Source organism: Acartia tonsa, chromosome 11, assembly GCF_053477335.1.
Source record: "Acartia tonsa isolate MP-2025a chromosome 11, ASM5347733v1, whole genome shotgun sequence".
In the NCBI taxonomy this organism is placed as follows: Eukaryota; Metazoa; Arthropoda; class Copepoda; order Calanoida; family Acartiidae; genus Acartia; species Acartia tonsa.
This window is the reverse complement of record NC_137270.1, coordinates 14886857-14913799: the sequence shown is the minus strand read 5'-3', so window position 1 is coordinate 14913799 and position 26943 is coordinate 14886857. Positions and strand designations below refer to the sequence as shown.

The window sequence follows — 26943 nt, the reverse complement described above, 5'->3', positions numbered from 1 at the left end:
AAAACATGCCTTCTCATGACTTAAAAATGTTCAGTACTTTAATTAATTCTTGATTGTTTGGTTCAAACTAGCAGTTTCAAAACTTTTAATCGATAACTTTAATCTACTTCAGGGGTAATTTTGTATATCATAATAGGGGATGTACATCATTGTGTTATCCCTTAAAATTCATGGTAAAAAGGTAACTTCACAGAAGACAAGAGTTAGATCATAATTCTAGATTAACAATGGTTTCTGCGGTTACTTAAAACAAACATTTTACAATAAAATACAGTTACACGAAGCTTTTCTATCATTAGAGGGAAATAGTCCGTAAAGGTATGTTAGAATCGTCCTATCGATTCAAACCTTGGCACGATGTTTCCCTGTAACAGCTAGGTTCAGTATAGCTGAGAACCAGTCTTAATCCAGCATATATTAATCAGTTTTGAAGCCATGCTGGAAAACTTATCAAATGCACTTCATAAAACAATCCTTTCAGAGCCTTTTATTTAGTTTGCTAGTCTTGTGTGATTTTATTGTATCAAAATAATCTTAGAAACCAAATTTTTGAAATTTTAGTGTTACTTGTGCACTTTACCAAGTTTGTAAACATTGTGTAAAATTTTTAAAACAGATATTCCTGGATTTTTAACTTGGTATCCTACAAATAAAGTAGTAAGGTTTTTTTTCTACCCTTCTCTGCCCTTTCGAATACAGATTTCCTAGATTCTAAGGGCGCATCCGCTAGTCCTACTACATAAAGTAGAAAGGTTGTTTTTGTCTGAGGCTTAAGATAACATTAACTACTGAACTGATTTAGTTCTCCTTTATAAGAAGGCTTCACATAGGTCCCAGAATAGTTTTTATCTATCTTTCTGACTCTCTTCTTGGCCCTTTGAATGCAGAGCCCCTAGATGCAAGGGGAGCAGCCACTAGTAAATATGATTTTAAAAAGTTAGTTCAGTGCATCTACACTATAACAATGATCAGCGAAGTAAGTATGTCCATCCATCTGTGCGCTAGCTCACCCGAAATGACTATAAATGCTTTTCCATTCTTTAGATATTTCAACTGTGTTACAATTTACTGTCTTTCATTCCATGATCTTTTTTTAAAAATCTTTATAGCTCCTCCGAAATGTCTATAAATGCATTACAGTGTTACAATTTACTGTATTTCATTCCATGATCTTTTTTAAAATCTTTACCCTGTTGCATAATATAATTGCCCTCTCCACCCGTTGAGTATCAATTAGTTTTAAACTTTTTAGTAGCGCAAGCTACTCTATAACTAGGGTCGGTCATTCCGTCAGTCCAAGATGGTAAACAAAAATTTAATATATAAGGCTATTGGGGGATTTTTCTTCATTGTTTAAAGCAAAGCCAATCTCTTTATCTTACTTTCCGTTTGTCCAGCTGTTTGAATTGTTGAGCTATGATTTTCTGGATGTTGTCATCCTTGTTTTTTTTGCATCTACTTTAGAAGAAGCTTGCAACAGTCAATTAATCAATTAATTTAATTTCAAAATTATTATATTTAAAATTGTAACTTTTAAACACTATGATTATCAAGCGATTAAAATCCTCAAAATGCACCGCTAATTTTTGACATTATCTCATTCGTTGGCTTAAAAACTTTGGGCACTTTTACTGAATTTTGATTGATTAGTTCGAAACTAAAATTTTACAACTAATATTTTAATTTTTTAGATTCGGTAATTTTATTGATCATAATTGGTGATAGATAACAGTTAATAATTCATTGTCTTATCCCTTAAGATTAAAATGTCCTTTTCACCTCACCATAATTATAGAAAAGATTCGCAGTAAAAGATACACAAAATAAAAAAAACCCAATTAAAAACATCAAAAAAATGATTTATTATGAATTTTATCAGCAAAGAAAACATAAATAAAAGCACAAATTGATATGATGAAAAACACATCAGTTATTCAATCTGTGGAAAAAAAACAAGGACTTTTACTTTCATAAGTGGCGAAGAGTTTAAAGGAAATAGATATATTTTACCATATTATGTCTGCGTAAAGAAAGGGATTGTAGGGGGGTCTCAACATAGACGTCCAAGGGGGGGGGGTAATGGGGCGATTACCCCCTTCCAAACGAATTTGGGGGTGCCGTAGGCACCCCCAAATTTTTTTTCATTTTACACCCCCCATTTAAAATTTACCCCTACCCTTGGGGTGCCATAGGCACCCCCAACCATTTAGGAGGGGGTATTTACCCCCCCCAAACAATTTTGGGGGGGTAAATACCCCCCCCAAAATAGAAAAAATCTGTAACAAAAAAAATTTTTGCGCGCTTTGTGCGCATTTTTAATACTAAATTTTTGATAAAATTTAAATTACCCCCCCCAAAATAAAAAGCTTGGACGCCCCTGGGTCTCAACACCCCCTTTATTCTGTAGGGCCACCTTCCCCTTTATTCATACACTCAAGGCTTAAATCCTCCTACAAAACTCTGTGCACGCAACTACAGATAAAAAACATTTGCTAGCCTATCTTAAAGTCATTTATGTAAGGAGCTTTGATTTTGCTTCAAATATTCAATTTTTGAAGAATTTTTAATTTGAACGTTTTTTGTACGAGACGGTGATTTAAAGACATGAAATCAAAGCACGGATGCGATACACTTTACGCTATTGCTTTTGCGGATTATTTGGCAGGGTTAATGACACAATATCGCTTATAAAACTAAATATTTAAAAACTTTCTATAATTAGGGTCTGTTCGTCCGTCCGTCATAGTTAGCTCTTTTTGTTGATTTAGGCATGATAAAATTGTTCTATAGATTCAAACTATGCATGAAGATTCCTGTAACAATTGAGTACGATTAAAAAAGCTATGCAACTCTACAATCAAAGTCTATATATCCTTCTTAAACTTGTCAGTTTTTTTTTTTTTTTTGAGAACTTTTTTGTATGATTATAAGTTTACTATTCATTTGATTTTTTGAACTATAATTCATAGGACAATAAGGTACAATATATTAGACGACGCATATCTATAATCAAGACCTTTGAGCTTTGCTTTAAGGGATGTTGTCATCCTTGATCTTTTTTAAAAATCAGAATTTTCCGCTTTCATTGTTTCGCTATTATGCAGAAAAATGGGAAAAATATGGCAAAAAATCATCGAATAACTAGAATTAACTTGACAAACGAAGAAGGACAAGGATGACAACATTCTTAATAAGGGAAGTTTACTTGAAACTATTAAGAACTTCTATTTGAACATACTAAAGACGTTAAAATTCTGCTACTTATGTGTATGCTTTCAGTTTAAGATTATTTGACTTGATTCAAATAGGCATTACAATGATCAAAATTAAAGCATTAATTTTAATTTCTACCTGTGCAGTGGCGTGCATAGCAAAAAAGGAAAGGCAGTTCTTTTTATTATCTTATTTCTGAGGAGTGTTGACAGAGGTCTATAGGGATAAGACAATGGCCAATAAATTGATGTAAATCCCCAATGATAATACATAAAAAATACCCCTTCTGTAGATTACAGTTAATTGTTGAAACGTTTGAACACTTAACTTATTGATCCAACCAATCTGAATTCACAAAAAGTCTCCAAAATTGTTAAGCCAATGAATAAGAAAACGTTATTAAAAACTTTGGGGACTAGTATATTAAACAGTCCATTGTCCCCTCCCTCTCTGTGGTTTAAGTAGAAAGGCGGGTAAAAATTTCCGAGTTGCTTTGCTTCCAAAAATTGTGTAGAAAGCGGTGCAACACAACAATTTCATAATTTGCATAGAAACAATTTTTGCACTGAAATCAATTGCAAATTTATTTCAATATTTTTTCTGTTTAAAATAGCGAATCTCCTCTATAGTTTTTTTAGTGTGTTTTGTTATTTTTTTACTTGATGTTACTCCAGCTCTAACTTTTCTAATTAAAATCAATTTTTATATCTTACTAGCGGTTACATCCCTATCATCTTGCCAAAATCTGCCCAAAAATAGCTTTAAACCACCCGGAGACCGACTCTAATATGAGTGTATTCATTGATTTACGAGATTTTTTAGAGGACAACCAAAACATTTGGCACGGAAAAGCATTTACTTATTTTTCATCCATGTAAAATAAATGTTAAATTTCTTTGGGAACAAAATTCCAAAAATTTCGTTGCTTATATCATGTGATTGACTAAATGTAAATAATAATCTTCGTCTGCTTGAAAATCTTTTTTAATCTGTGCAATTATCCAACCAATCAAAATTCACTAAAGTCCCCCAACGAAATATAAAACTTTGGGGACTAGTGTAATAGGCATCCCATTGTATCCTCTCTCTCTCTCTCTCTCTCTCTCTCTCTCTCTCTCTCTCTCTCTCTCTCTCTCTCTCTCTCTCTCTCTCTCTCTCTCTCTCTCTCTCTCTCTCTCTCTCTCTCTCTCTCTCTCTCTCTCTCTCTCTCTCTAACTGGGTAATAAATTTATGCTGCAATACTATTGAACATAATTGTTACTGTAAAACGCCAAGACTATGAAAGCTAAAGTTCTTTGAACGTCATGAAACCAACTTTTATTTCTTTAGATGAAGTTAAAAAATTAAAGATTAATACCATTTTTTATGTGTCAGGGTTTGAATTTTCATTGAAGTTTTTTACTAAAATGTATATACAGATGAAATCTATTTCAGTTGTTCTGGTTGTCATTTAAGACTAGCTTGATTTCAAATTCAAAAACGAAGTATTGTTTTTGCGATTTTCTTCACCGTTTCTTAATTTTTCTATATTTGACTATGTCAAATCCTAGTGCTTTTTTGGTCCAGTGTTATAAGTTTTATCCAAAAAGCGGTAACCCGCCATCCAAAAAACTTTTAAAAAGACTTTGCTACTCTTTCATATTATGATTCACGCTTCTCAGTAATTCTGTATTTTTCATAATCTGTGGATTCCCAAAAAGTGCCAGTTGAACCCCCCTCCCCCCCTCCCAGTTTCCAATTTTTGCCTGAGCCCTGTGGAGGCACAAACTCTGGGAGGATACCCAATATAGCCTAACCTAACTTGATCTAAAGTAAACAAGGATTACAACATCCATAAAAGCGAAGCACTGAAACGGTAGGACAAACGGACATTAATACTTGTATAGTCTGAACTGAATAATCAGAATATAAAAGTATAAGATTCGAAGCAAAAATGTAAGTAAATTTGTTGAAAAACTGCTTGATACAGGATAATGCTTATGGACATACTTACATCTTTAGGGCTTGATTATAGAGTTGCTTCACTTAAAATATTGTTCTTTGTTGTCCCAGGAATCAATATACCAAATATCAGATCAAACGGATAATTAGATCATATAAAAAATTTTTGTTAAAAAAGTAGAAAAATCAACATGTTTAAAATGGACGTACGGACATTCTGGTAATGATTATAGAGTTGCTACGCTTTCTAAATCGTACCTAACTATTACAGGAATTACCATGCAAAATTTGAAATCGATAGGACAATTATAATATGCCTAAATTAACAAAAAAAGCTATTTAAAAAAGTAAAAAAATCAACATGTTTAAAATGGACGTACGGACATTTTGGTAATGATTATAGAGTTGCTACGCTTTCTAAATCGTACCTAACTACTACAGAAATCACCATGCAAAGTTTGAAATCGATAGGACAATTCTAACATGCTTAAATTAACGAATAAAAGCTAACTATCTCGGACGGACGGACGGACGGACGTACGGACGGACGGACGGACGGACGGACGGACGGACCGACCCTAATTATAGAAAAGCTTCGCTTTTAAAAACATTAAACAAATAACTTTCTTCGCCTCTCATTTTCATTTTTTTTAATTGTAGGGGGGGGGGGAGTGTTATTAGTGCTCAAGAGGCTACTTTGTGTAATAGTGCCTCATAACTTTCTTCGCCTTTCATTTTCATTTTTTTTAATTGTAGGGGGGGGGGGGGTTGTTATTGGTGCTCAAGAGGCTACTTTGTGTGATAGTGCCTCATAATCTACTGAATGTAACTTGATAGTCAATTAACGCGTTTGCATAAAATATTTTTTAACACTTACTCACAGTTTAGTAGCGAAACTACTCTATTCTACATTCAATTAATAATTATTAGGGATCTTAAGGGATAAGACAATGGACGACAACTCGAAGTAGGCACCCAAGACTATTTCATCTGAAGATTAAATTCATTGATTGAAAAGATTGGACAATTCAAATTTAACAAACAAATGAATGTTCAATAAAAGTACCCAAATAAAACTTTGGGTACCAGTGTGATTTAGAGTCAAATGACTATTTCTCTATAATAATTTTATTCAGAGATGGAGTCGAGTTATTGGACAGTAAAATATACAGATACCCAAAGTCCCATATACACGATTTCTCTCTTGTTGGGTAAGAAAAACTTTGGGTAATTATATAAAAAATCTTGTTTCGTTTATACAAACCTTGAGTGTCCTAACTTTTTCACTAAAGATTTTAATTTTGTTTATTGTAATTAGGGATGTACATGAATTTATCATTCATTGTCTCATCCCTAAAGATTATTTTTTTCATAAAAACTAGCGGCTACGCCCCTAGAAGCCTCTAGGGGCACTTGAGGAGAGTCGTATAAGAAAAAGTAAAAAACAAATTGTGGGGGGGGGATTTTTTCTAGGGGCGATTTCTCTTGGGAGGGTGGTGGTACCCGGGACCTATGAGAAGCTACCCTGCTAAGGAGAACCCGATCGGTTCAGTGGTTAGCGAGATCCTTCGGTACAAACACACAGACAAACAGACATCCTGTTACTTTAGTATAAGGATATTATTTTAAAAATGAAGATTAAGGTTTACTTTTACTTTATATCAATCAATCAATAAGTAATCTTAGTTAAGTTTTTTGCCACTTGTTAAAAGCGAAGCTACTCTGTAATTTACTTTCTCTGTCCATCAGTCAATCAGTCTGTAACGCTATGGGGGAAATGTGATCTTCTCGGCTGCTATTGAAGATAATTAGCTAAAGTTTTCAGTGAAGATTCATATGACATAGGCGCATATAGTTTATACATTGTTTTGTCCATTTGTCTTTCGGTCATGTTAAAAAAGACATTAATCTAATTGTTTAAAGGTTTTGTGATTTTCTCCATCTTTCTAATTTTTTTTATGACAACTAAACTCATTTTGTACGTTTGTCATTCTATGATTTGTTTTGTGATTTACTACTTATGGATGTTGTCATCCTTGTTTACTTACACGTCTTTTAATAACCTTTCACTTTAAATCTTTCAATCATAACATTTTTGCTAAAATTTATAAAATCAGCAAAAAGTAAGAAATTAAAATTGTTCATTTTTTGTTGTAAAACACCCTTTTAAAATATGTACACAGTTTTATAAAAAAAGCAAAGCTTTTATAGTTAAGTTCATCTGTACATACGTACGTTCGTACGTAATGGATAGCTCTTATAATTAATTTAGGCAGGTTATAATTTTCCTATCGATTTCAAGCTTTGCATGATAATTCTTGAAACAGTTATGCACGATTTAAAATATATATAAACGTGTTAGTCATAACGTCTGATATGACACCCTTAAATTATGTGGCAAACGCGCCCTTAGTAATTTAGACAAATATGATATGAGCAAAAACTATGAAAAAACATTGTAACTATGAACTATCATGTTCGGTAATTTATGCAAAAAAAGGGGGGTTGTTATTTGTTTGTACACGAGAAAATGCTAATTTTTAGCACATATTGAAAACAGTGTATATTTATGCTATTCTTCTATATTCTATTAAAAATTTTAGTTTATCATTCATCCCATGAAATAAAGTAGAGAGCTTTTTTGTCTTTAGCGAAGGATCTCGCTTACCACTGAACTGATATGGTTCACCTTTACAGTTTAGCTTCTTATAGGTCCTGGAAAGGTAAATAGCTATTTTATTGGAGGGTACCACCCTTTCAAGATAAATCTCCCTTAGAAAAAAATACCCCAACCAAAAAAAAATAATTTTTTATCTTATTTTTAATAACAAGATCTAAAGTTGAAGGTCGACCCCCCACCTTAATCTCAAGTGCCCCTAGAGACATCTAGGGGCGTAGCCACTAGTTAAATATGAAGTGATGAAAATATTATCTATGAATGTGTGTTAGAGTGTTTCAGAATAACCTTTAACTTGAAATATGATACCTTAATAACAAAGGCGTTCAAACGAATACATTTTCTCAGATATTTTGATTTGACACATAATATTACCCCCTTCTTTACATTCATGATAAGTATAATTATGAACTTAATTATAACAGCAATAAAAATCTATGAAATTATAAAAAAAGTGTATTTCTTAAATACGGCAAGGGTTTAAACTACTTCATTTTTTTATTGGATTATATTCTTGAAAGGATGATATTAAATCTCAAAGTAATGACGGATTTAAAGAGCAGCTACGCTACTTTCATAAGCAAATAAATTAAGAATTTGCCATTTAAAGTCCTTTAAATTGATGTACATCCCAAATGATGATACACAAATTTACCCCTACTTTATATTTCAATTAAAGGTAGAAACATTTGGTCACTCAGCCTAATGAACCAACCAATAAAAATTCAATAAAAGTAACTAAAGTTGTTGTGCCAACAAACAAGGACACGGTATTATAAAACTTTGGGGACTGGTGTAATAAAAAGCCCAAAGTCCTCTACCTCTCTGTAAAAACTCACTACTACTTTGGGTTTTCTTGGACCAAATTAACCTAAGAGAAAATTGTTTAATAAGCCCAACACTTTTTGCTAAGAGAGGAAAGGAGTAGGAAGGTTAACATAATTGCTAAAAATGACTCATCATACTTAATACGTTTTTCAAGAAAATGAGGTTTGTATATTATAGATACACTAGCGGCTTCGCCCCTAGCCTCTAGGGGCTTTGCCCCAAGAGGTGATAAAAAAAATTAAGGCAAAATTCGTTAAAGGACCAAGGAAATCTTAAGCAAAAAAAAAAAAAAAAAAAAAAATGGGGGGGATTTTTTGTTTTTGGGGGGTTGGGGGTGTCCCACCCCCCAAGAAAATAGCTTAAAACCACCACAGGACCAATAGGTATATACCCTGAAGAGTAGAATGCGATCGGTTCAGTGGTTACCGAGATCTTAAGGGACAGACAGACAGACAGACGGACAGACGGACAGACAGACATCGTTCTACTTTGTATTATAGATAACGCTTAATAAAACAAAGCTTTTCTATAATTAGGATCGTTCCATACGTCCATCCGTCCGTAGCGGTTAGTTCTTTTCGTTAATTTAAACATGTTGGAATTGTTCTAACGGTTTCGGATAGCTCTATAATTAAATCCTAAAAATGAAAGTATGTCCTTATTTATTAATTTTGCAACAAATCTATGTACAATTTTTTAAGACTTACAAATTAATGTTCTGTATAAAATCAAATTTTAAAATCATATTGTATTTCCGTTCTTTCCCAAATTTTATTATCAAAACTACTACTAAACTGTCCAATTCGGTTATCAGCCAAAGTTTATAAAAATGATCAATTTTAGATTTCTTTGTATTTATAGCTATTTTACTTTAGCTTGTCCTATATGTTTGCAAATTTCTCACCAACGCCTGATAAGACACATATGGCTTTACTTAACATGGAGGTTTCTTATAGGCCCATTTAAACGAATACCTATCCCCACACGAAATTTTCCCCTTACTTTCATTTTTTAAATAATAAACTAAACCCAATCCCTCTTAAAGGTATGGGGCGCCGCCCAGGCTAAATTACTGATATTTGTTATCGTTAAAATACAAACCTAACACAAATCAGTAATAATTTGAAATATTCATTGTATAATATATAACTTGGTGTTTTTGGCCAAAAGTTGAAAAAATGCAATTTCTATCATTGCATGATTATAAAATAGTGTTTTGTTGTTCAGGGATGTTTAGTGTTTGTCATTAATCCTTATAAAAAAAGAAACAGGATGTCTTTCTGCGTTCTAATCCAATATGGTTCTCAAATAAGCTGGAGCCACTGATAGGTACAGGAAAGGTTTAAAACTATTGCCAGAAGTAATAGCTATTAAAAGTAACCCCATATTTTTAAAAAACTAAAGTGAAAAATGGAGTGCTGATAATCCCCCCCCCCCCTTACCCTTACATTAAATTCCATTTTAGGCTTCTAGATTTCTTTAATTTTTCTAACAATCATAGCTTGATGAGGATGACAACATCAATAAGAAAATTAGATTTCTCCCATAGTATTACAAACTAACTTACGGATGGACAGATTGACAAAGTAAATTAAAGAGTTGTTTCGCTACTATATAAAATAATAAAATTGCTGAAGATTCTTAATCCAGTAAATCCGTGAGCTTTTTAATATACCCAGGAAATGTCATTTTAGTTGCCAAGGGGCGGGTAGTGGCTAGTACTGGGTAGTGGCTACTACTGGGTGGGATACATTTTAATTTTAAACTTTTTACATAATCTTAATTGTTTTGTAATATCAACATACTTTTTTTTATAGATTAACAAAAAAGGGATAATTATGTGATACTTCATTTTTTAATAAGCTTGAAATATAACAAACAATATCTTAGTTAATGAAAGTTGTTAAGCCAACGAATGAGAAAACATTATCATAAAACTTTGGGGACTAGTGTAATACACAGCTCGAAGTCACCTCCCACCCTGATAATGTCCACATCCCCCCTTGAATTCATTAGGGGCGAAGCTACTTTAAATTATAAAAATAGTCCTTTATCGCATCGTACTATAAACAGCTTTCCGCGGATATAAAAATGTACAATTATTAAAGATTAAAACTAGTTTTGTTAGCCCCAAGTTGCCGAAGGCACTGGCTAACAAAACTATTTTAATATCAGTGTGGCTGAGAACCGGTTTTAATCCAGCGGATATTAATCGGTTTCAAAGTCATACTGGAAAAAAAATCTTACCTGACTACCCATCATTGTGTAGGACTTGCCAGAGCCTGTTTGTCCGTAGGCAAAGATACATGCGTTGTAACCTGACAGTTTGTACAGTTAAATAACATCATCATATTTTATTACAAAAAAAATATTACGCTTCTGGTTAAAAATTTAACTGAAAATTATTTATTAATTACCTAAAAATTTGGATTCTTAAATAAATTAGTAAGTTTTTTTTTGTCTGAAGCTTAAGATTTCAATAACTACTGGAGTGATTGAGTTTTTTTTTAGAGAAGGCCCTTTTTAGAGATTAGAATTGTTAGTTTAAAATTATGGACAAACAAATCCTAATTCTATAAAGTACCTAAAGTTCTCGAGCCAACGAAAAAGATAACGTAGTTATACAACTTTAGGTAATAACAACAATTACAACAATAACTTTATAATTTTCTTTGTTAGAATAGACGTGAAAGAATTGCCCTAATGATTGAAAAGTACCTTCCCTAATCTCCCATCTATTTATTATTATCTTTTAAAATAATATATGAGTATAACAAGGATCAATACACCCCAAAGCTTCAAGACCATTAAAAACTTAATTAGGTAAAATAAATACAATATTTTTTTTCAACCATTAAAATATCTTATTTATTTGGTATCCTTTCTCTTTCTAAGAAATAACTGTTACACCAGTGGGGTTGTAACTGTAGGGGTTTGTAACCAACCTCCATTATATTTGGTGGACAAAGCCTCCATGGTGTCCACCTTCTACACCCCCCCCCCCCCTTTGACACATCAACCTAAATAATTAAACTTGATGGATGAGTGTAATAAACAGACAATCCCCATCTCTCCCTACAATTTACCAGTCAACGGACGTTTAGTTGACAACCAGCTGACTGAAAAGACATGTATTATATAGTAGCTACGCCAAAAGAGATAAAAATGCGATAGTATATTAAGTATATTTTTTTTTATTGATGTTGATATTAAAATAAATGATTGATAATTTGATTTTATCTTAAATCTTGATATAATCCATATCTTTGCTTGTCTGGGTGTTTTTACAAAATATTTGATAGATTTATTTTAGCAAAACGGCCTGTAATATGATAAATTTTTTAATTCCTAATTCTTTTTTATTTGCCGCTAAAATGAACCAATTCCAACGCTGGAATAAATAGGATGGATGGCACCCAAATACTTTATTTAATGCGTAAGAGGAGGGCCTACCTAAACTAACCCAACCTAACCATTTCCTAGCTTTCTAATGGATATATGGTTGAAAGAAGTTTCTAATTGGTGCAATCTATATTTACAAGAGGCAGAGACACCCTCTAGAGGCTTCTAGGGGCACTAGGGGTACTTACTTCCATATAAGGTGAATTATAATATCTTTTCTCGTATTCATTCGAATCCGGTGGATAGGAACCGGTTCTCATCCATACGAAAAAACCATGTCTATCATCGTATTATATACAACTTTCTACGAATATAAAAATGTACAATCAAAAGATTAAAACCAGTTTTTTTAGCCGGTGCCTCCGGCACCTCGGGGCTAAAAAAACTAGTTTTAATCTTTTAATTGTACATTCTATATCCGCGGAAAACCGTCTATAATACGATGCGAGAAATAACTATTCTCGTATTCATTCGAATCCGGTGGACAGGAACCGGTTCTCATCAATACGAAAAAACTATGTCTAGCATCGTATTATAAACCGCTTTCTACGAATATAGAAATGTACAATCATAAGATTAAAACCATTTTTTTAGCCCGTGCCTTCGGCACCTCGGGGCTAAAAACATTCTATATCCGCGGAAAGTGATTTATAATACGATGAAAGAAATAACTATTCTCGTATTCATTCGAATCCGGTGGATAGATACCGGTTCTCATCCATACGAAAACACTATGTCTAGCATCGTATTATATCCAGCTTTCTACGAATATAAAAATGTACAATCATAAGATTAAAACCAGTTTTGTACATTCTATATCCGCGGAAAGCCGTTTATAATTCGATGCGAGAAATAACTATCACAGCGCAATTTTTTAAGGTTGTAAATAGAAACACTTAAAATCTGACCTTCCCCTTACTTCCTTTACCCTCACGCACACACACACATCAGTGATCTTAGGGATAAGGCAATGACCGATAAATTAATGTACATACTCAATTCCCCATTCTGTAGATCATAATTATAAGCTGAAACATTTTGACACTGAACCTAATAAAGCAACCAACCAAAATTCAATAAAAGTCACCAAAGTTATTTAGCCAACGAATAAGAAAATTTGATGATTAAACTTTAAACTAAAACAAACTGCTCTATGTCCCCTCCCCCCCTGCACACACATACAAACACGCACACACACTTCAAAAGCGCACATAAACCCAGATTCTGACAGACTAATACGATGATTGAAATAAGATTATAATATTTACATTTTATAAATCCTTCTAAATAAAATAAACACCACTGTTAAACTTTTGTGTTGGTATTAGATCAACAATGATTTTGTCATGTCGTTATAATGACAGATATTATCACTTTTCATTAGAATCAATGAGTCGAAAATGGATTTATTATTACTTTGATCTTACACCAGATTATAATATACTGTAATAAAGTGAAACTTGTAGCTGGCTAATATAACGTACTCCCCACCGCCCATCCTCTCTTTACCCAATTCCTTCCCCTCCAACCAGATGAACGAACTGACCAATAAATGAGAGGGGAAACAGCAACCTATATCAATTTTTAACCTGTTATAATATTCACGTATATTTTATAATCCATTTAGTTTAAAAAGACATTAATTTTTTATTTTGATAATATGACTAGGATATACTACAATTCAGTCGACAAAAACTATTGAAATTGTGTGTCATCACTATGTCTAAAGTTTGACATGGTTAGGTAGCTAATTTTGATTGGTTTACAAGTCAAAATTATGGGACCAATAAATAATGGATAGAGGTTATACGTGGATCTATTGACAGGGAAAAGTTTGTCTTTGATTCAGGTTGCTGATATGTACATCATTTATTAGTCAGTTCGTTCATCCATGCACAGTGTACACACCTAATATATTGGTAAAAATTTGAACACTGCGAGCTTGTATCTACCAATCATAATTGGGGAATGGATGTACAGAAATTTATCGTCCAATGTCTTATCCCTTAAGATACTTGATAGCTGTCTAAAAGTATTTTATTTCTTCAGCTATCCTATTATATAAAGCAGTAAGCGTTTTTGTCTGTCCCGAAGGATCTCGCTAACCGCTGAACCGATATTGTTATCCTTTACAGCAAAGCTTCTTATAGGTCCTGGGAAGGTTTTAAACTATTTTTGGGGAGGATGTCTTCACCCCTCCCCCCCCCCCCCCGCAAAAAAATATTTTTTTACTCTTTTGAAACTCAAATTTAAAATGAGGTCGACTTTTCCCCTTCCTACCTAAGTGCCACTAGAGGCTTCTAGGGGCGTAGCCGCTAGTAATCTATATATTTCTGATCATAAAAACCTTATTAAATATTTAAAGATCTGTAAAAGGAAATACAGATAAGAGCAGGTATCGTTAGCCGCGCGTAAATAGTTTTTTTTTTTTTTGGGTGAGGTGGCATTTTTCCAGGGACAAATATTTGGAAGAGTGTGGTGTTACCCTCCCCCGAAATGGCCATAAACTTTCCCTGGACCTAAAAGGTTAATTAGTTATTGAAATCTGAAGTTTCAAAAAATAAAAATCTTAATAAGTTTATAAAACATCTGCGGCTAAAAGTTTGCTGAAGCGCGGCTGCCATGCCCCGTTAAAAGGTTAAACAATTTGGCACTCAAAATAAGGAAGCTAACATAACAACAATATCTTCTATTTTATAATTTTGTAAGTATGTGATGGACTTGACAAATTATAAAATTTTGTATGTATCTATCTTTTATTGGCTTAACCTTGTATTCTTTCCTTAATTAACTAAAATCCTAGCTTCTTAATGTATAAATTAAACGTAAAGATTTAAAATTTTGTTTGAATGACTTTTGTTTTTACAAAGCATTCTTTTGGCCATCAAAAGGTTACCCAGGGACATCCAAGCTTTTTTTCTTTTGAGGACGTAAAATGAGGGGTTAAAATGCTTAAGGGGGGTAAACAAACAACCTTGGAGGTCTATGTTATAAGAAACCTATTAGCAATGCAAGATTGTAGAGTAAGATATATAAGTTTTCCGGAATTTTAATGTTAGGGGGAGATTTGAAATCTGCATCAAATTTCAAGGATTTTTTATAAAATTCGTTTTTTGTATAATTCTTTATTTAAAAGCGGAAATACATTTTAAGTTAATTAATTTTGACCAATAGGATAGGTGGATTTTAAACTACCTGCGCTCTAATTAGTTGAATGATGTACGCCATCCAATCAGAGCGCAGATTTTTTAAATCCACCAATCACAGATGCCAAAATCAATTAACTTAAATTGCATTTCCGCTTTTAGATAAAGAATTATAGAAAAAACAAATTTTATAAAAAATCCTCAAAATTTGATGCAGATTTCAAATCTCCCCCTAACTTTAAAATTCCGGAAAACTTATATATCTTATTGTAGAGTAGAGTCACTTCTTTTTTTTCTAAGCATGATGCAAAATTTCTTAGGAAGCACATTTTAATTATTCCTTCAGTTTTTCACTCTCATTCTTCCCTCACTTCCTTTCATTGGGGAGCGTAGCTACTTAATACTCTTGTTTTCATATTAAAAAGTTCTAGCACGGACGGCAGGGACATCCAAGTAAGTGTATGTGTAATAAACTGCCCAACCCCTCCTCCCCCAAAGAAAAAAAAATATGTCCCTAATTATAGATCAGATAATGTTTTTATTATTCACATAAAAAAATGTTTATTCTAGATCCCCCCACCCCCCTCTCTTTAACAATGTAGGAGAGGTTGATATCCTCATGTCAATTGAACCCCAAGGATCTAATTTCTGTAAACTTCTGGTTTTGAGCCATAAGAAAAAAATCAGTTTTTCTTGGGATGGGGTGGGATAACCATCCAAATTAAGACAATTAAATATTACCTATTAAAAAGTTCAACGAAGGTGTTTTATCTTTTCTATTTATTAAAAAAAATAAAAAAAAATATTCCCTCTACTTATATTAAGGTTCCCTTAAAATCGAGCTTCTATCAATTCATCTGTTTATAACATAAAATCTGCGCATATATGAAATAAGATAAGATAAGATAAGATTTTATTTCCTCTAAGGTGCATATAATTAGGGCGAGTTACTAATAAAAGTTTACAATTTTTTAACTATAGGTTTCTTCCTGAAAAAGATTGCATGTTAATTAAGATACTAGGTTTCTTCCTGAAAGAGATTGCAGGTAAGATAATAAATAAATTATTACATTTTACAGTGAATAAATAATCAATTAAATTGTAATTTATTAGCAATTTTAAGATCCTGTAGTACATTTACTATTTATGTACCTAGCTCAGGGTTGTAGTGAACTTCTCCTTCCCCGTTCACCTACATTTTACATTTTACTATACAATTATTATTTTATAACTGAACACTGAGCAAGCTGTGAAGCGAGTGGATGGCTTAACCCCGGCCGGGGTTGTTGAACCGCAGTTCTTCGCGGCGCTTACCAAATCGTTTCATAGCTTTTAGAAAATAGTTGTAACAATTTGTTTTAGTTACATATTGACATATATAAAACATATATAAGACTACTATACTACGGTATGCTGAATATACCATCTAACAATCATTCCACTAGAATCCATACGGGGTTTCCAAAAATAAGACCAATACAATTATGTTATCGGTGCCATGGAAGTTAGCCATGTTTTTTTTCCCGTTATAAACCGCGACTCCCACCGCCCTATCGTTCCCGGATTAAAAGATTATAAGAACTGAGTAATTTAAAATCCTGTGGGATTTCAATCCCACACTTCTTTGATACCTGCAATTTATTTCCTAACCCATCACTACATTCCCACATCCCTGATGGCGTTTATTAAATAAGAATAAATTTACATATTTGAGTTTTTTGTTGAGTAAAAACTAGAGGGCTTGATGGATTTTAGCCACATTTAAACATTTAACATTGAACATTGCAATAACAAGGAATACATATGCGTGGTAGGCGCGCATATGTACCTAGTACGTTAAGTAAAACTTAAATAAAACCAAAATAAAACTAAACAAGATATAAAAATTTGAAGATTTTATGAGTATTTTAGAGAAAAACTGATTTTATTTGAATTTTTGTCAGGCGTTTCAGGTGGCGATGTACTTAGGTATCCTAAGTTGATCGTGTATTCAATATCGGCTAAGCTAGTTGTAGAGTGGCTTTGCAGCTTTGAAATTAAAATCTTGTTAAGTTTGATATTAAGAAATTGTTTTTGCTAGATTCAATTTAAGAAGGCTAAAAATCATTTTTAGAAACACATCAGTTTACTAGCATTGTTCTTCAAGTGAAGGTTCTTTTTGTAAAGATTTATAAGACGTTAAGACGTTAAGACGCTAAGACGTTAAGACTTAAGGAGAAAAAGTTTTGACTGAGGTGAGGATTTGGCGACAAGGACTGGACTAGAGATAAAGAAGAATTAAAGGAAGAAGAATTAAAGGAAGAGATGGCAGGTTTGGTGACCGAGTGGCTGCGCACCAGAGTACTGACCGCGGCGACCGGTCCCTGGAATAACTTATCTGAGCGTTTAACAAACGCTTCCTTGTTGGCAGAGTTCTACCTCTGGGAGGTTTCAATTGAGGACGCTGTTTACCTCGAAATGTTTGGGATTTATGACGAGATTAATGAGCTGCGCTCATTTATCTTTGTCAGACAACCCCGTAGCTTGGCAGGCTGCCTGTCCGGGTTGCGCTCTTTGCGGCGCACACAAGCCGCCGTTCCTATCATCGAGGAACGGCTCATGGCGTGCGCGGAAAGATGCGCTCAGACTCTTAGTGGGCGGCGTCGGTCACCTTACCTGCCAGAGATTGTTGACGCTAATGAGGATTGAATGACTGAGTGATCTGATTTGGGGAGGAACTGACCGACGGTATGGCTGATTGTGAATAGAGATAGAGAGGAGTGTGAGAAGAGTGGGCTACAGACTAAAGACTATAAGAATGAGTGATGGATTTAATTTTGGTTGAACCCTATAATATTGACGCCTAATTTTGTAGTGATGAATGTATACGTGAAAAAGTATGTATCAACCTATCGTTTATATATTTAGATGAGTCTGCTAGAGCCACCCAGCTCCAACGCTTATTAACCTGTAACTGCAGCAACATATAAAATAAAATAAAAATAAATAAAAATAAAAATTGCTTGAGTTAGATTTGTTTGTAATAATTGTTGAAATAAATAATTTCTCCAATTTAATGGATTAATTTTCATGTCAACAACCTTACTGTTGTTGCAGTTGTCAGTAACCTGTATCGCTGTGTCCCAACTACACGCCTAAGCTTAATGCTCAACGACTTAATAACTTAATAACGCCTAACGCCTAATAACGCCAACGCTGCTCTATAATTGGATGTTTCCGTGCGTTCAAATATAAGACTTTCCGGCCTCAACAAAAAACTATAAATTGTAGAATGGATGACAATGGAATTGGTGAAATTATGGTTAATGGAAAAAAGATTTTTGGTGAATTTAATGATGTTTGATGAATATAATGAGTATGAAAACATAATTAAATTTGAAGTTAGAATGTCAGAATGCAAGAATTTGGTGAAGTTTTGTAGGAAGCACTATATACCCCCCTCCCCCCCCTCCTTAGCTACCCGGGTGAGAGTTCGGATCTTACAGATCCTATTTTTGGATTTTTGAGTATAAGACATGGATGAATAAAATATTACTAGAACACTTACCATTTTTTAGTTTGTTAGTTATAGGTACCTATGTAAAATCAATTTGGTTAAGAAAGTGAGTAAAACATTTTCTATTGAATTCTTTTTCATTTACTATTTGCTTTATATTATTGGGGAGACTGTTAAAAATTGTGGGGAAAGAATGAAGGGGTGAATTTAGTAAAAAAGTTCTATTTACTCCATTTGCATATGCAAAGTTATTTACATTTCTTGTATTATACCTGTGGCGATCACGGGAGATTTCCCAGGTATTATTAAAAATTTCTGGCTGTAAGCCATGTAGGTACCTATACATAAATTTACAGACGTTGAATTTAATTAATAAATTAATGGGCAATATCCCATTACTTTTAAAATATTCTGCTGTGTGTGCTCTGCTAGGTAAGTTTTCTATAATTCTTACTGCCGCCTTCTGTATCTTCAAAATGGGATCTAAAAGATAGGCTGGACAGGCTGTGAACAGAAGGCAGCAGTATTCCACACTAGATTTAATATAGCTTGTATATAAAATCTTTAAGTGTTTCTTATCGAGCAAGTGGCGCATGACGCGCATAGAGTAAATAATCTTTGAAATTTTTGCATGTACTTTTTTAAGGTGATAAGAAAACTTTAATTTTGTATCCAAGCTGATTCCTAAGTGCTTTACAAAACCCTCATTATTATCATCTACAAGGTTTAACTTTGTGATCTTTTCAGGGATGCTTTCACCTACGTTGTTCATGTCTATGAAGACATTAAATTCCGTTTTTAATTGAATTTCTTCAGGGGTAAGATTTTCTCTGGGGGAAGTAAAGACCATAACTTTGGTCTTGAGGGGATGGATTAAGAGTTCATTTGCGTTATACCAGGCGGTCAGTTTGGGGATGGTTAGTTTTGCGAGTTCAATCAATTCTGCTAATGAGTTTCTTTCCATGAAGGTTAGGGCATCATCAGCAAAAAGATTAATAAAAACTTCTGGGCTGCAATTTGCAAGGTCATTTATGAAAATCAAAAACAATATTGGGCCAAGGACTGACCCCTGTAATACGCCTATGATAATCTCTTCCAACGTAGATGAAAACAGCCCCTTAAAATACACCTTTTGACGTCTATTGCTATAATAAGAACGGAACCATTGTAATGGTAATCCCCTTATCCCTGCATTCCTTAACTTTTCAAACAACAGATTCCTAGGGATCATGTCGAAACACTTCCGTATGTCCAAAAATATGGACATACAGGAATTGTTTCGACCTAGACACTGAGTGATCATATTTGAGAGGTCAAGGACATTATGGTAAGTTGAGATATTTTTCCTAAATCCAAACTGTCTGCAGTTAAAAAAGTTTTTTTCATCCAAAAAATTTACCAAGCTATCGCATACGTACTTTTCCAGGGGCTTGCTTAGGTTATCAATTAATGAAATACCACGGTGGTTATCCATTTGATTGAGTGAACCTGATTTGTGGAGGACAAGAATTTTGCTTACTTTCATACCGTCAGGAAAGACGCCAGAATGGAGGGAAAGGTTATAGACGTGGCAAAGGGGGTGTGCGATAACATCCGCACAACGGGAAATCAAAAACATGCTGACATCATTGATGTCTGTGGACCTTTTGGGCCTGATGTTCCTAATCAAATTTATTACTTTGAAAGGGTAAAGGGGTTCAAAAAAGATTGAGTCTTGAATGGGGGGGGGGTAAAAATTCTGCAAAGTTTTTTTCTGTTGTTGGGATCTCAGGTTTAAGGGAGGTTCCAATCTGACTAAAATAGGAATTGAATTCGTTAGCGATAGCTTGGTCACCCTCAACTTTCCTATCCCCGACCTCTAAATATGAACACTCAGCACTCTTTTGATCAAATCCTAGCATATCTTTTAAACAACGCCATAATTTTTTACTATCTCTGCCGCAATTTCTTATACTTGACCTATAGTATTCTAGTTTTGCACGACGTACATTCCTATTATAAGAGTTTCTATAAGAGTTATACAACAGCTCACTTTCCCTTGTTCTTTCCCTAAGAAAATTGTCGTGGAGGGTATGTTTGTGTTCCCTCATTCTCAAGAGGTACTCGTTCATGAAGGGCTGCTGGGGTTGGACCCTAGAATTTTTTTTGACTTTTACAATGGGGCATGAGATGTTATATAACTCAAGAAACTTAGCTATGAAATTACTATAGGCAACGTTGACGTCATTTTGGTTAAGTACATTTGACCAATCGGTACTGAAAAGTGCGTCATTTAGTGAATTAATGTTATCATCGCCTAGCAATCTTTTTTCATATGTATCAGGTTTTTTTGGTTTTTTGTTAGCATTAATTCTATACGCATTTATCAGCAACAAGTGGTCACTTATTTGTGATGTTAGGACACAAGACAACATAAGATTTGGAATAAAATTACCAACGCCGAAAATGTCAATCAGTGTTGAAGTGTTTTTTGTGATCCTGGTGGCCTTGGTAATTGTATTCAAAATGCCGTTGAAATTTAGCGACTCTAGCAGACGCATACTAGGGCTGTTGTTTTCATTAATCCTGAACAAGTCAAGATTAATGTCTCCAACAATAAAAAACGGTAGGTTGAGTGACATAATCCTATCCAATAATTCAAGGTAAATTTCAAAAAATTCATCAAGTTCAGCACTACTTTGATTAGGGGGTCTATAGGTATTCAACACTAAGAATTTAAATCCATTAAACGAACATTTGAGACAGATAGATTCACATATACGTTCTTTGAAGGAGATATTGTCAAACATTCTTACTACTTTATAATGTTTTTGCACGAGTAATCCCACCCCTCCCCCCCTTTGTGTTTTCCTAAGGTTGACATGCCAGTTATAGCCTTCAATATTATACACGTCAAAATTTGCATTGGAATTTGCCCAGAGTTCTTGACACGCAAGAACGCTGGGCCGTATTCCTTTGCAATTAAATTTATCTATACACGCCACCAATTCATCAAATTTAGAATTTATCGATTGGCAGTTTAAAGAAAATAAAATTATCAGTTGTTCTCTAAAAGATTTTAATTTTGTTATTGCTTCATTTTCTGACATGTATTGACAATTAATACCAAATTCTTCGTTAAGTCCATCAAAATGTTGGCCATATATAGGGTTTAGGAGGTCTAGTGTAGGGTTAAGATTTAAATTAGCAGGTACCTGTTCATTTAATCCATTAGGGAGGCTTGTAGGGTACTGGTGTGGAGTCTAAGTTTATCGCAGGAGGATTAGCACGTATATCAACCAGTGGGAACGACTGAAAAACAATATATATCAGCATACATAAAACATGAATATATTTACAATAGTAATAATAGTGAGATAGATAAAACATTTAGTTAGGAGGTGATGTGCCTCCGCTCTTTACTCTTTCCCCCCCCCACCGTGGTATTAGCTAGATACAAAAAATCTTTTAATCAGTATTTTTTTATCTAAAAGTTGGCATAGGGGGTAGGTAGGTAAAATAGAGTTAAATTCTTTACGTTTTTTTTTAATCTTTGACAGACGATGACATAACATTATATGACAAGAAAAAATAAACGGATTAATTTAGTAATTAATCAATAATCATTAATAATAAGGACAGTAAGTATTTGTTAACTGCTAGAAAGTACTATCTAATCATTTTATCTTACTGTCGTTGGTTTTCTTTGCAGTTCTTGGAGGCATAGATTTCAGCTGTGGTAGCAGCTGCAGTTTAGGTGGTTCCGCTTCTGGCTCTCTGGCTGCTGGGCGGGCTGCTGTTGTGGCAGGGGCTGGAGCTGCTGCTACGCTGGGTGCAGTTGTTGGAGCTGGCATCGGCTCGGCTGCGTTCTCATCCTCGGCCTCAGGGACATCGGCGGCTGCCGTGTCAGAGGTGGTTGCGGACTCCAAGGGAGGGAACTCGTCCATGTTGGCAGCGTTGGGAGGAGGTTCAAAGTTATCCTCAAAATCATCCTCTGTGATGAGGGGATTGCAGAACTTTGAGTTGGGGAAGAATGATCCTCTGTCTGCATAGGGCACGCTGTTGTATTTGATCAGGGGGGGCTCCATTGATGTGCTGAACAGCTTCTCGGTGCCAGGTATTGGTCTTGTCATACCAATTAATGTGTCGGCAAATGGATTCAGAACTTTTTGCCATCTGGATCCTGACTTGATCTGAAAACCCACAGTTTCCCCCATTATTTTGGTACGGGAGATCAGCTTCGTTGAATGCAAAAATGTCTGGACGTTTTTATTCAAACGCGTTGTATCGTATTGCATTTTTATCATTCTACCTGGAAAATAGGGTGCAGGGGACACACTCTGGCTGGCTGCCTTGTACTGGTTCAACTTAGCTGTGTATTCCTCGAGGACAGGGCGCTTGGATATCATTACCGCTTGGAGGTGGACGCGGGAATGAAACCTGAAGATGGCCTGTGGGACTTCCTTCTTCTTGGGGTTGAACGGCAAGTGATGCGCGTACTCGATGACGTCCCCCCAGTACTGGGGGACGAAATCGAGTAGGCCGTTACGGTGGGCTATTTTCAGTGAGGGCAGAATGAGTGTGTTGTATATCATCAGCATGGTGATCTTCTCACGGCTGTGGGGCGACTGGAAATTCGTCACCCTCAGGGACCACGCCCTACTACGCTGCTCGCGGCAGGAGTTCTGAAAAAACGAATAGCGTTTAAAATTGTCATCGTTTTTTGCTTGACATTCGAACTTACTCTGGAGGACCGCAATACTATCCTTTATCGCTTTTAAAGTTTCTGCCGATATTTGGGCATCCTTAAAATTGTCAATTTGTTCAAGAACAGAGATTTTATCACTAAGTTCGGAGAATTGTTTTTTTACCGCATCTATTTCTTTTTTATGGCTAGAGATAGTATTAAAAACTTCTTCATGTCTTACCTTGGCTTTTTTGTTATCGTATTCCTCAAATTTTTTGTCGAAAATCACTTCCATTCTTTCCCAAAATGCGGGAGATGATTGTTCCGGCAACATTTTCAAGCGAGTGAAGCCGTGTGGCTAAGATGGCGGTGATTTCGAGTTCAACTAGCCAATAGGAAGCGAGGAAAAATTGATAACAGCTAATAGCGTGGTTTGTTGTGGACGCTACTTGCTTACTAGCCAATGAGAGAGCGACACTGGTTTGGCCCTCGTGTGATGTGGCCAAGTTTTAAAAATAGAAATAGATAAAAATATTGCGGATTTTTATTTCACTTGATTAGGCGATTTTTCACAAGGATAGTATTAACGGTTTTACACCGGCGATTTTGCCTAGACGGCGGTGTAAAATATGGTGCCAAAACTATATACGAGTTTGCCAATGGCTACCATATCTTCCCAGTACCAACACGCGGAGGGACCACGGACGTGGGGTAAAGGGGAATCAGTAAAGAGCGGGGGGTGTGCTGTACAGACTAGTACATACACATGGGCTAGAGAGAGAGAGATGTTGTTCGCTCCACGCTCTGAACTAAACACTAAATACTTTGTCTTTTCAATGAATGTCAGCATCCTTGTGTAAACCCCCCTATAATTTTTCCTTCAAAACTCTTCTTTTAATTGATTTTTTGAATGTTGAAGGTTGGGTAAATTAACTTGAAAAATTTGATTCAACAGTCGACATATTATTACTTGAATGTTGCATCAGATTTTCATGTACTCTAATAAAGTAATACTCGCAGCAGGCTAATAACAAAAACTTAAATTCACCCAATTTAACCCCTCTCCTCCCCTCAAACTCGATGATGAAACTGACCAATATTATATTAGCAACCTAAATTGACAACAAATTTCCCCCTGTCAATATATCCTTGTATTTTACATCCATTTATTTCCCCAGGAAGCTAGGGAAAGGGAATGACAATCAGATATTTTAATCAATCTAAGCCATTAAATATGTGTAATATTAAATTTATGAGAAAGATTAAACCACATAACTTTTGTGTCACTTTTGAGGAAGACGATTCCCTTTTCTCCCATCTCTTTTGAAGAAATTTTTTCCTCCCTTCCCTTTTTCTTTTCCGAAACATATGACGTCACAGGAATCATCTTCCTCAAAAGTGACACAAAAGTTAAGTAGTTTAGTCTTTCTCTAAATTTATGATACAGCAAATCCTTATACTAAAGTAACAGGATGTTTGTCTGTCTGTCTGTGTGTCTGTACCGAAGGATCTCGCTAACCACTGAACCGATCGGGTTCTCCTTAACAGGGTAGATTCTCATATGTCCTGGGAAGGTTTTGGGGGAGGGTACTACCACCCTCCCAAAAGAAATGACAAAAAATTGAAAATTTTCTGAAAATCTGGGAGTCTTCAGCGTCAAATAAGGTGGTATCGTACATAAAAATTAACTTTAACAAACAAAAACATTTAAAGTGCCACTAGAGGCCTCTAGGGGCGTAGCCGCTAGTTTTCTAATATAGCAGCTAACGCTCTAACTTAACTTTAACTTGTCAGCTTACGATTTCTCCAAGCAGTTGCGGCTGGCAATTAAGAGTTGGAGTGATTAATGAATTTTAGCTGCGACTGCTAATTTTATAACAGCTGCATGTAGCTTGCAAGCTCCTCAATTATTTCTTTTCTTTTGAAAGTTTTTCTATTTCCCTAATTTTGTTAATTGCCTAATATTTAAAGATCAAGGCCTACTTGGCCCAATAATTTGATTATTTGAAATTAATTTAATTTAACAAGGAGAATTATGTTCATTCATTTTAAGGAGTACAGAGAGAAAGGTTGGATTTAAGAGAACTATCTATAATACAAAGTAGAACGATGTCTGTCTGTACGTCTGTCCGTCTGACCATCTGTCCGTCTGACCGTCTGTCCGTCTGTCTGTCTGTCCCTTAAGATCTCGGTAACCACTGAACCGATCGGATTCTACTCTTCAGGGTATCTACCTATTGGTCCTGTGGTGGTTTTAAGCTATTTTCTCGGGGGGTGGGACACCCCCAACCCCCCCAAAAACCAAAAAATCCCCCCCCATTTTTTTTTTTTTTTTTTTTTTTTTTTTTGAAGGAGATTTCCATGGTCCTTTACGATTTTCGCAATAATTTTTTTTATCACCTCTTTGGGCAAAGCCCCTAGAGGCTAGGGGCGAAGCCGCTAGTCCTTATAATAAAGTAACAGGATGTTTGTCTGTACCGAAGGATTTCGCTAACCGCTGAACCGATCAGGTTCTACTTAACAGGGTAGCTTCTCATAGGTCCCGGGAAGGTTTATGACTATTTTGGGGGAGGTTACCACCACCCTCCTAAGAGAAATTTAAAAAAAAAATTTCCCCTCGAATAGAGACTCCTACGTAACATTGCAAGGTATCTTATTATTCTTTAAAACACCAAACATTTAAAGTGTCACTAAAGGCCTGTAGGGGCGTAGCCGCTAGTATTTTAAAAAGTAATACTCTGGTTATTAAAAGAATTAAAATTTTCTAACTCCTCTTTAAGGTGAAGTTTGTTTTAAGTCCTGGGAAGGTTACACTATATTTTTCTTGGATAATATATCGCCCCTAAAAAATGCCCCAACTCAATTCATCTTTTTAAAATTAAATTTATGTAGGTCCTCCAACCTCCACCCCCCTCATCTGTAAAGTGCTCTTAATTACTATTATAACTTTTAAATTAGAGCATTACCCTGTATAAGAAATTTTAAAAAGCTTTGCATCAATAAAAAGTAACATTCTTGTCCAAAATAATTTTAAGTACATGCTCTAACAGTTAGGGAGTTGAATCCATTTTTATAGAAGCAGAAATATAATCTATGATTATGGTTTGGACCCTCTAAAACTGTAATCTACCCTTCCACTTTCCCCTCTCTTGGTGAAGATATCTTCAACGCCGATACGATTTTTGAAATATAAGATTCCACTTTTGTCTCTCTTGTTGAAGATATCTTCACCAAGAGAAGCAAAAGTGGAATCTTAAATTTCAAAAATCGTATCGGCGTTGAAGATATCTTCACCAAGAGAGGGGAAAGTGGAATCTTACATTTCAAAAATCGTATCGGCGTTGAAGATATCTTCACCAAGAGAAGGGAAAGTAGAATCTTACATTTCAAAAATCGTATCGCCGTTGAAGATATCTTCACCAAGAGAGGGGAAAGTGGAAAGGTAGATTACAGTTTTAGAGGGTCCAAACCATAATCATAGATTATATTTCTGCTTCTATAAAAATGGATTCAACTCCCTAACTGTCTAAGTACACTTAGATATGATATTTATTTTAAGATTGTTTATTTTATT

At 34.8% G+C, this 26943-nt stretch overlaps 1 protein-coding gene across 1 annotated transcript in view; it reads right to left on the bottom strand.

The window, feature by feature from the left end:
* LOC145332482 (kinesin-like protein KIF13A) overlaps positions 1 to 26943 on the bottom strand; it is a 124524-nt gene that overhangs the window by 52858 nt on the left and 44723 nt on the right. The window contains exon 4 of the mRNA XM_080177484.1: positions 10907 to 10977. Within this exon, the coding sequence (XP_080033610.1) occupies positions 10907 to 10977 (71 nt within the window). The remainder of the gene's footprint in view (positions 1 to 10906; positions 10978 to 26943) is intronic.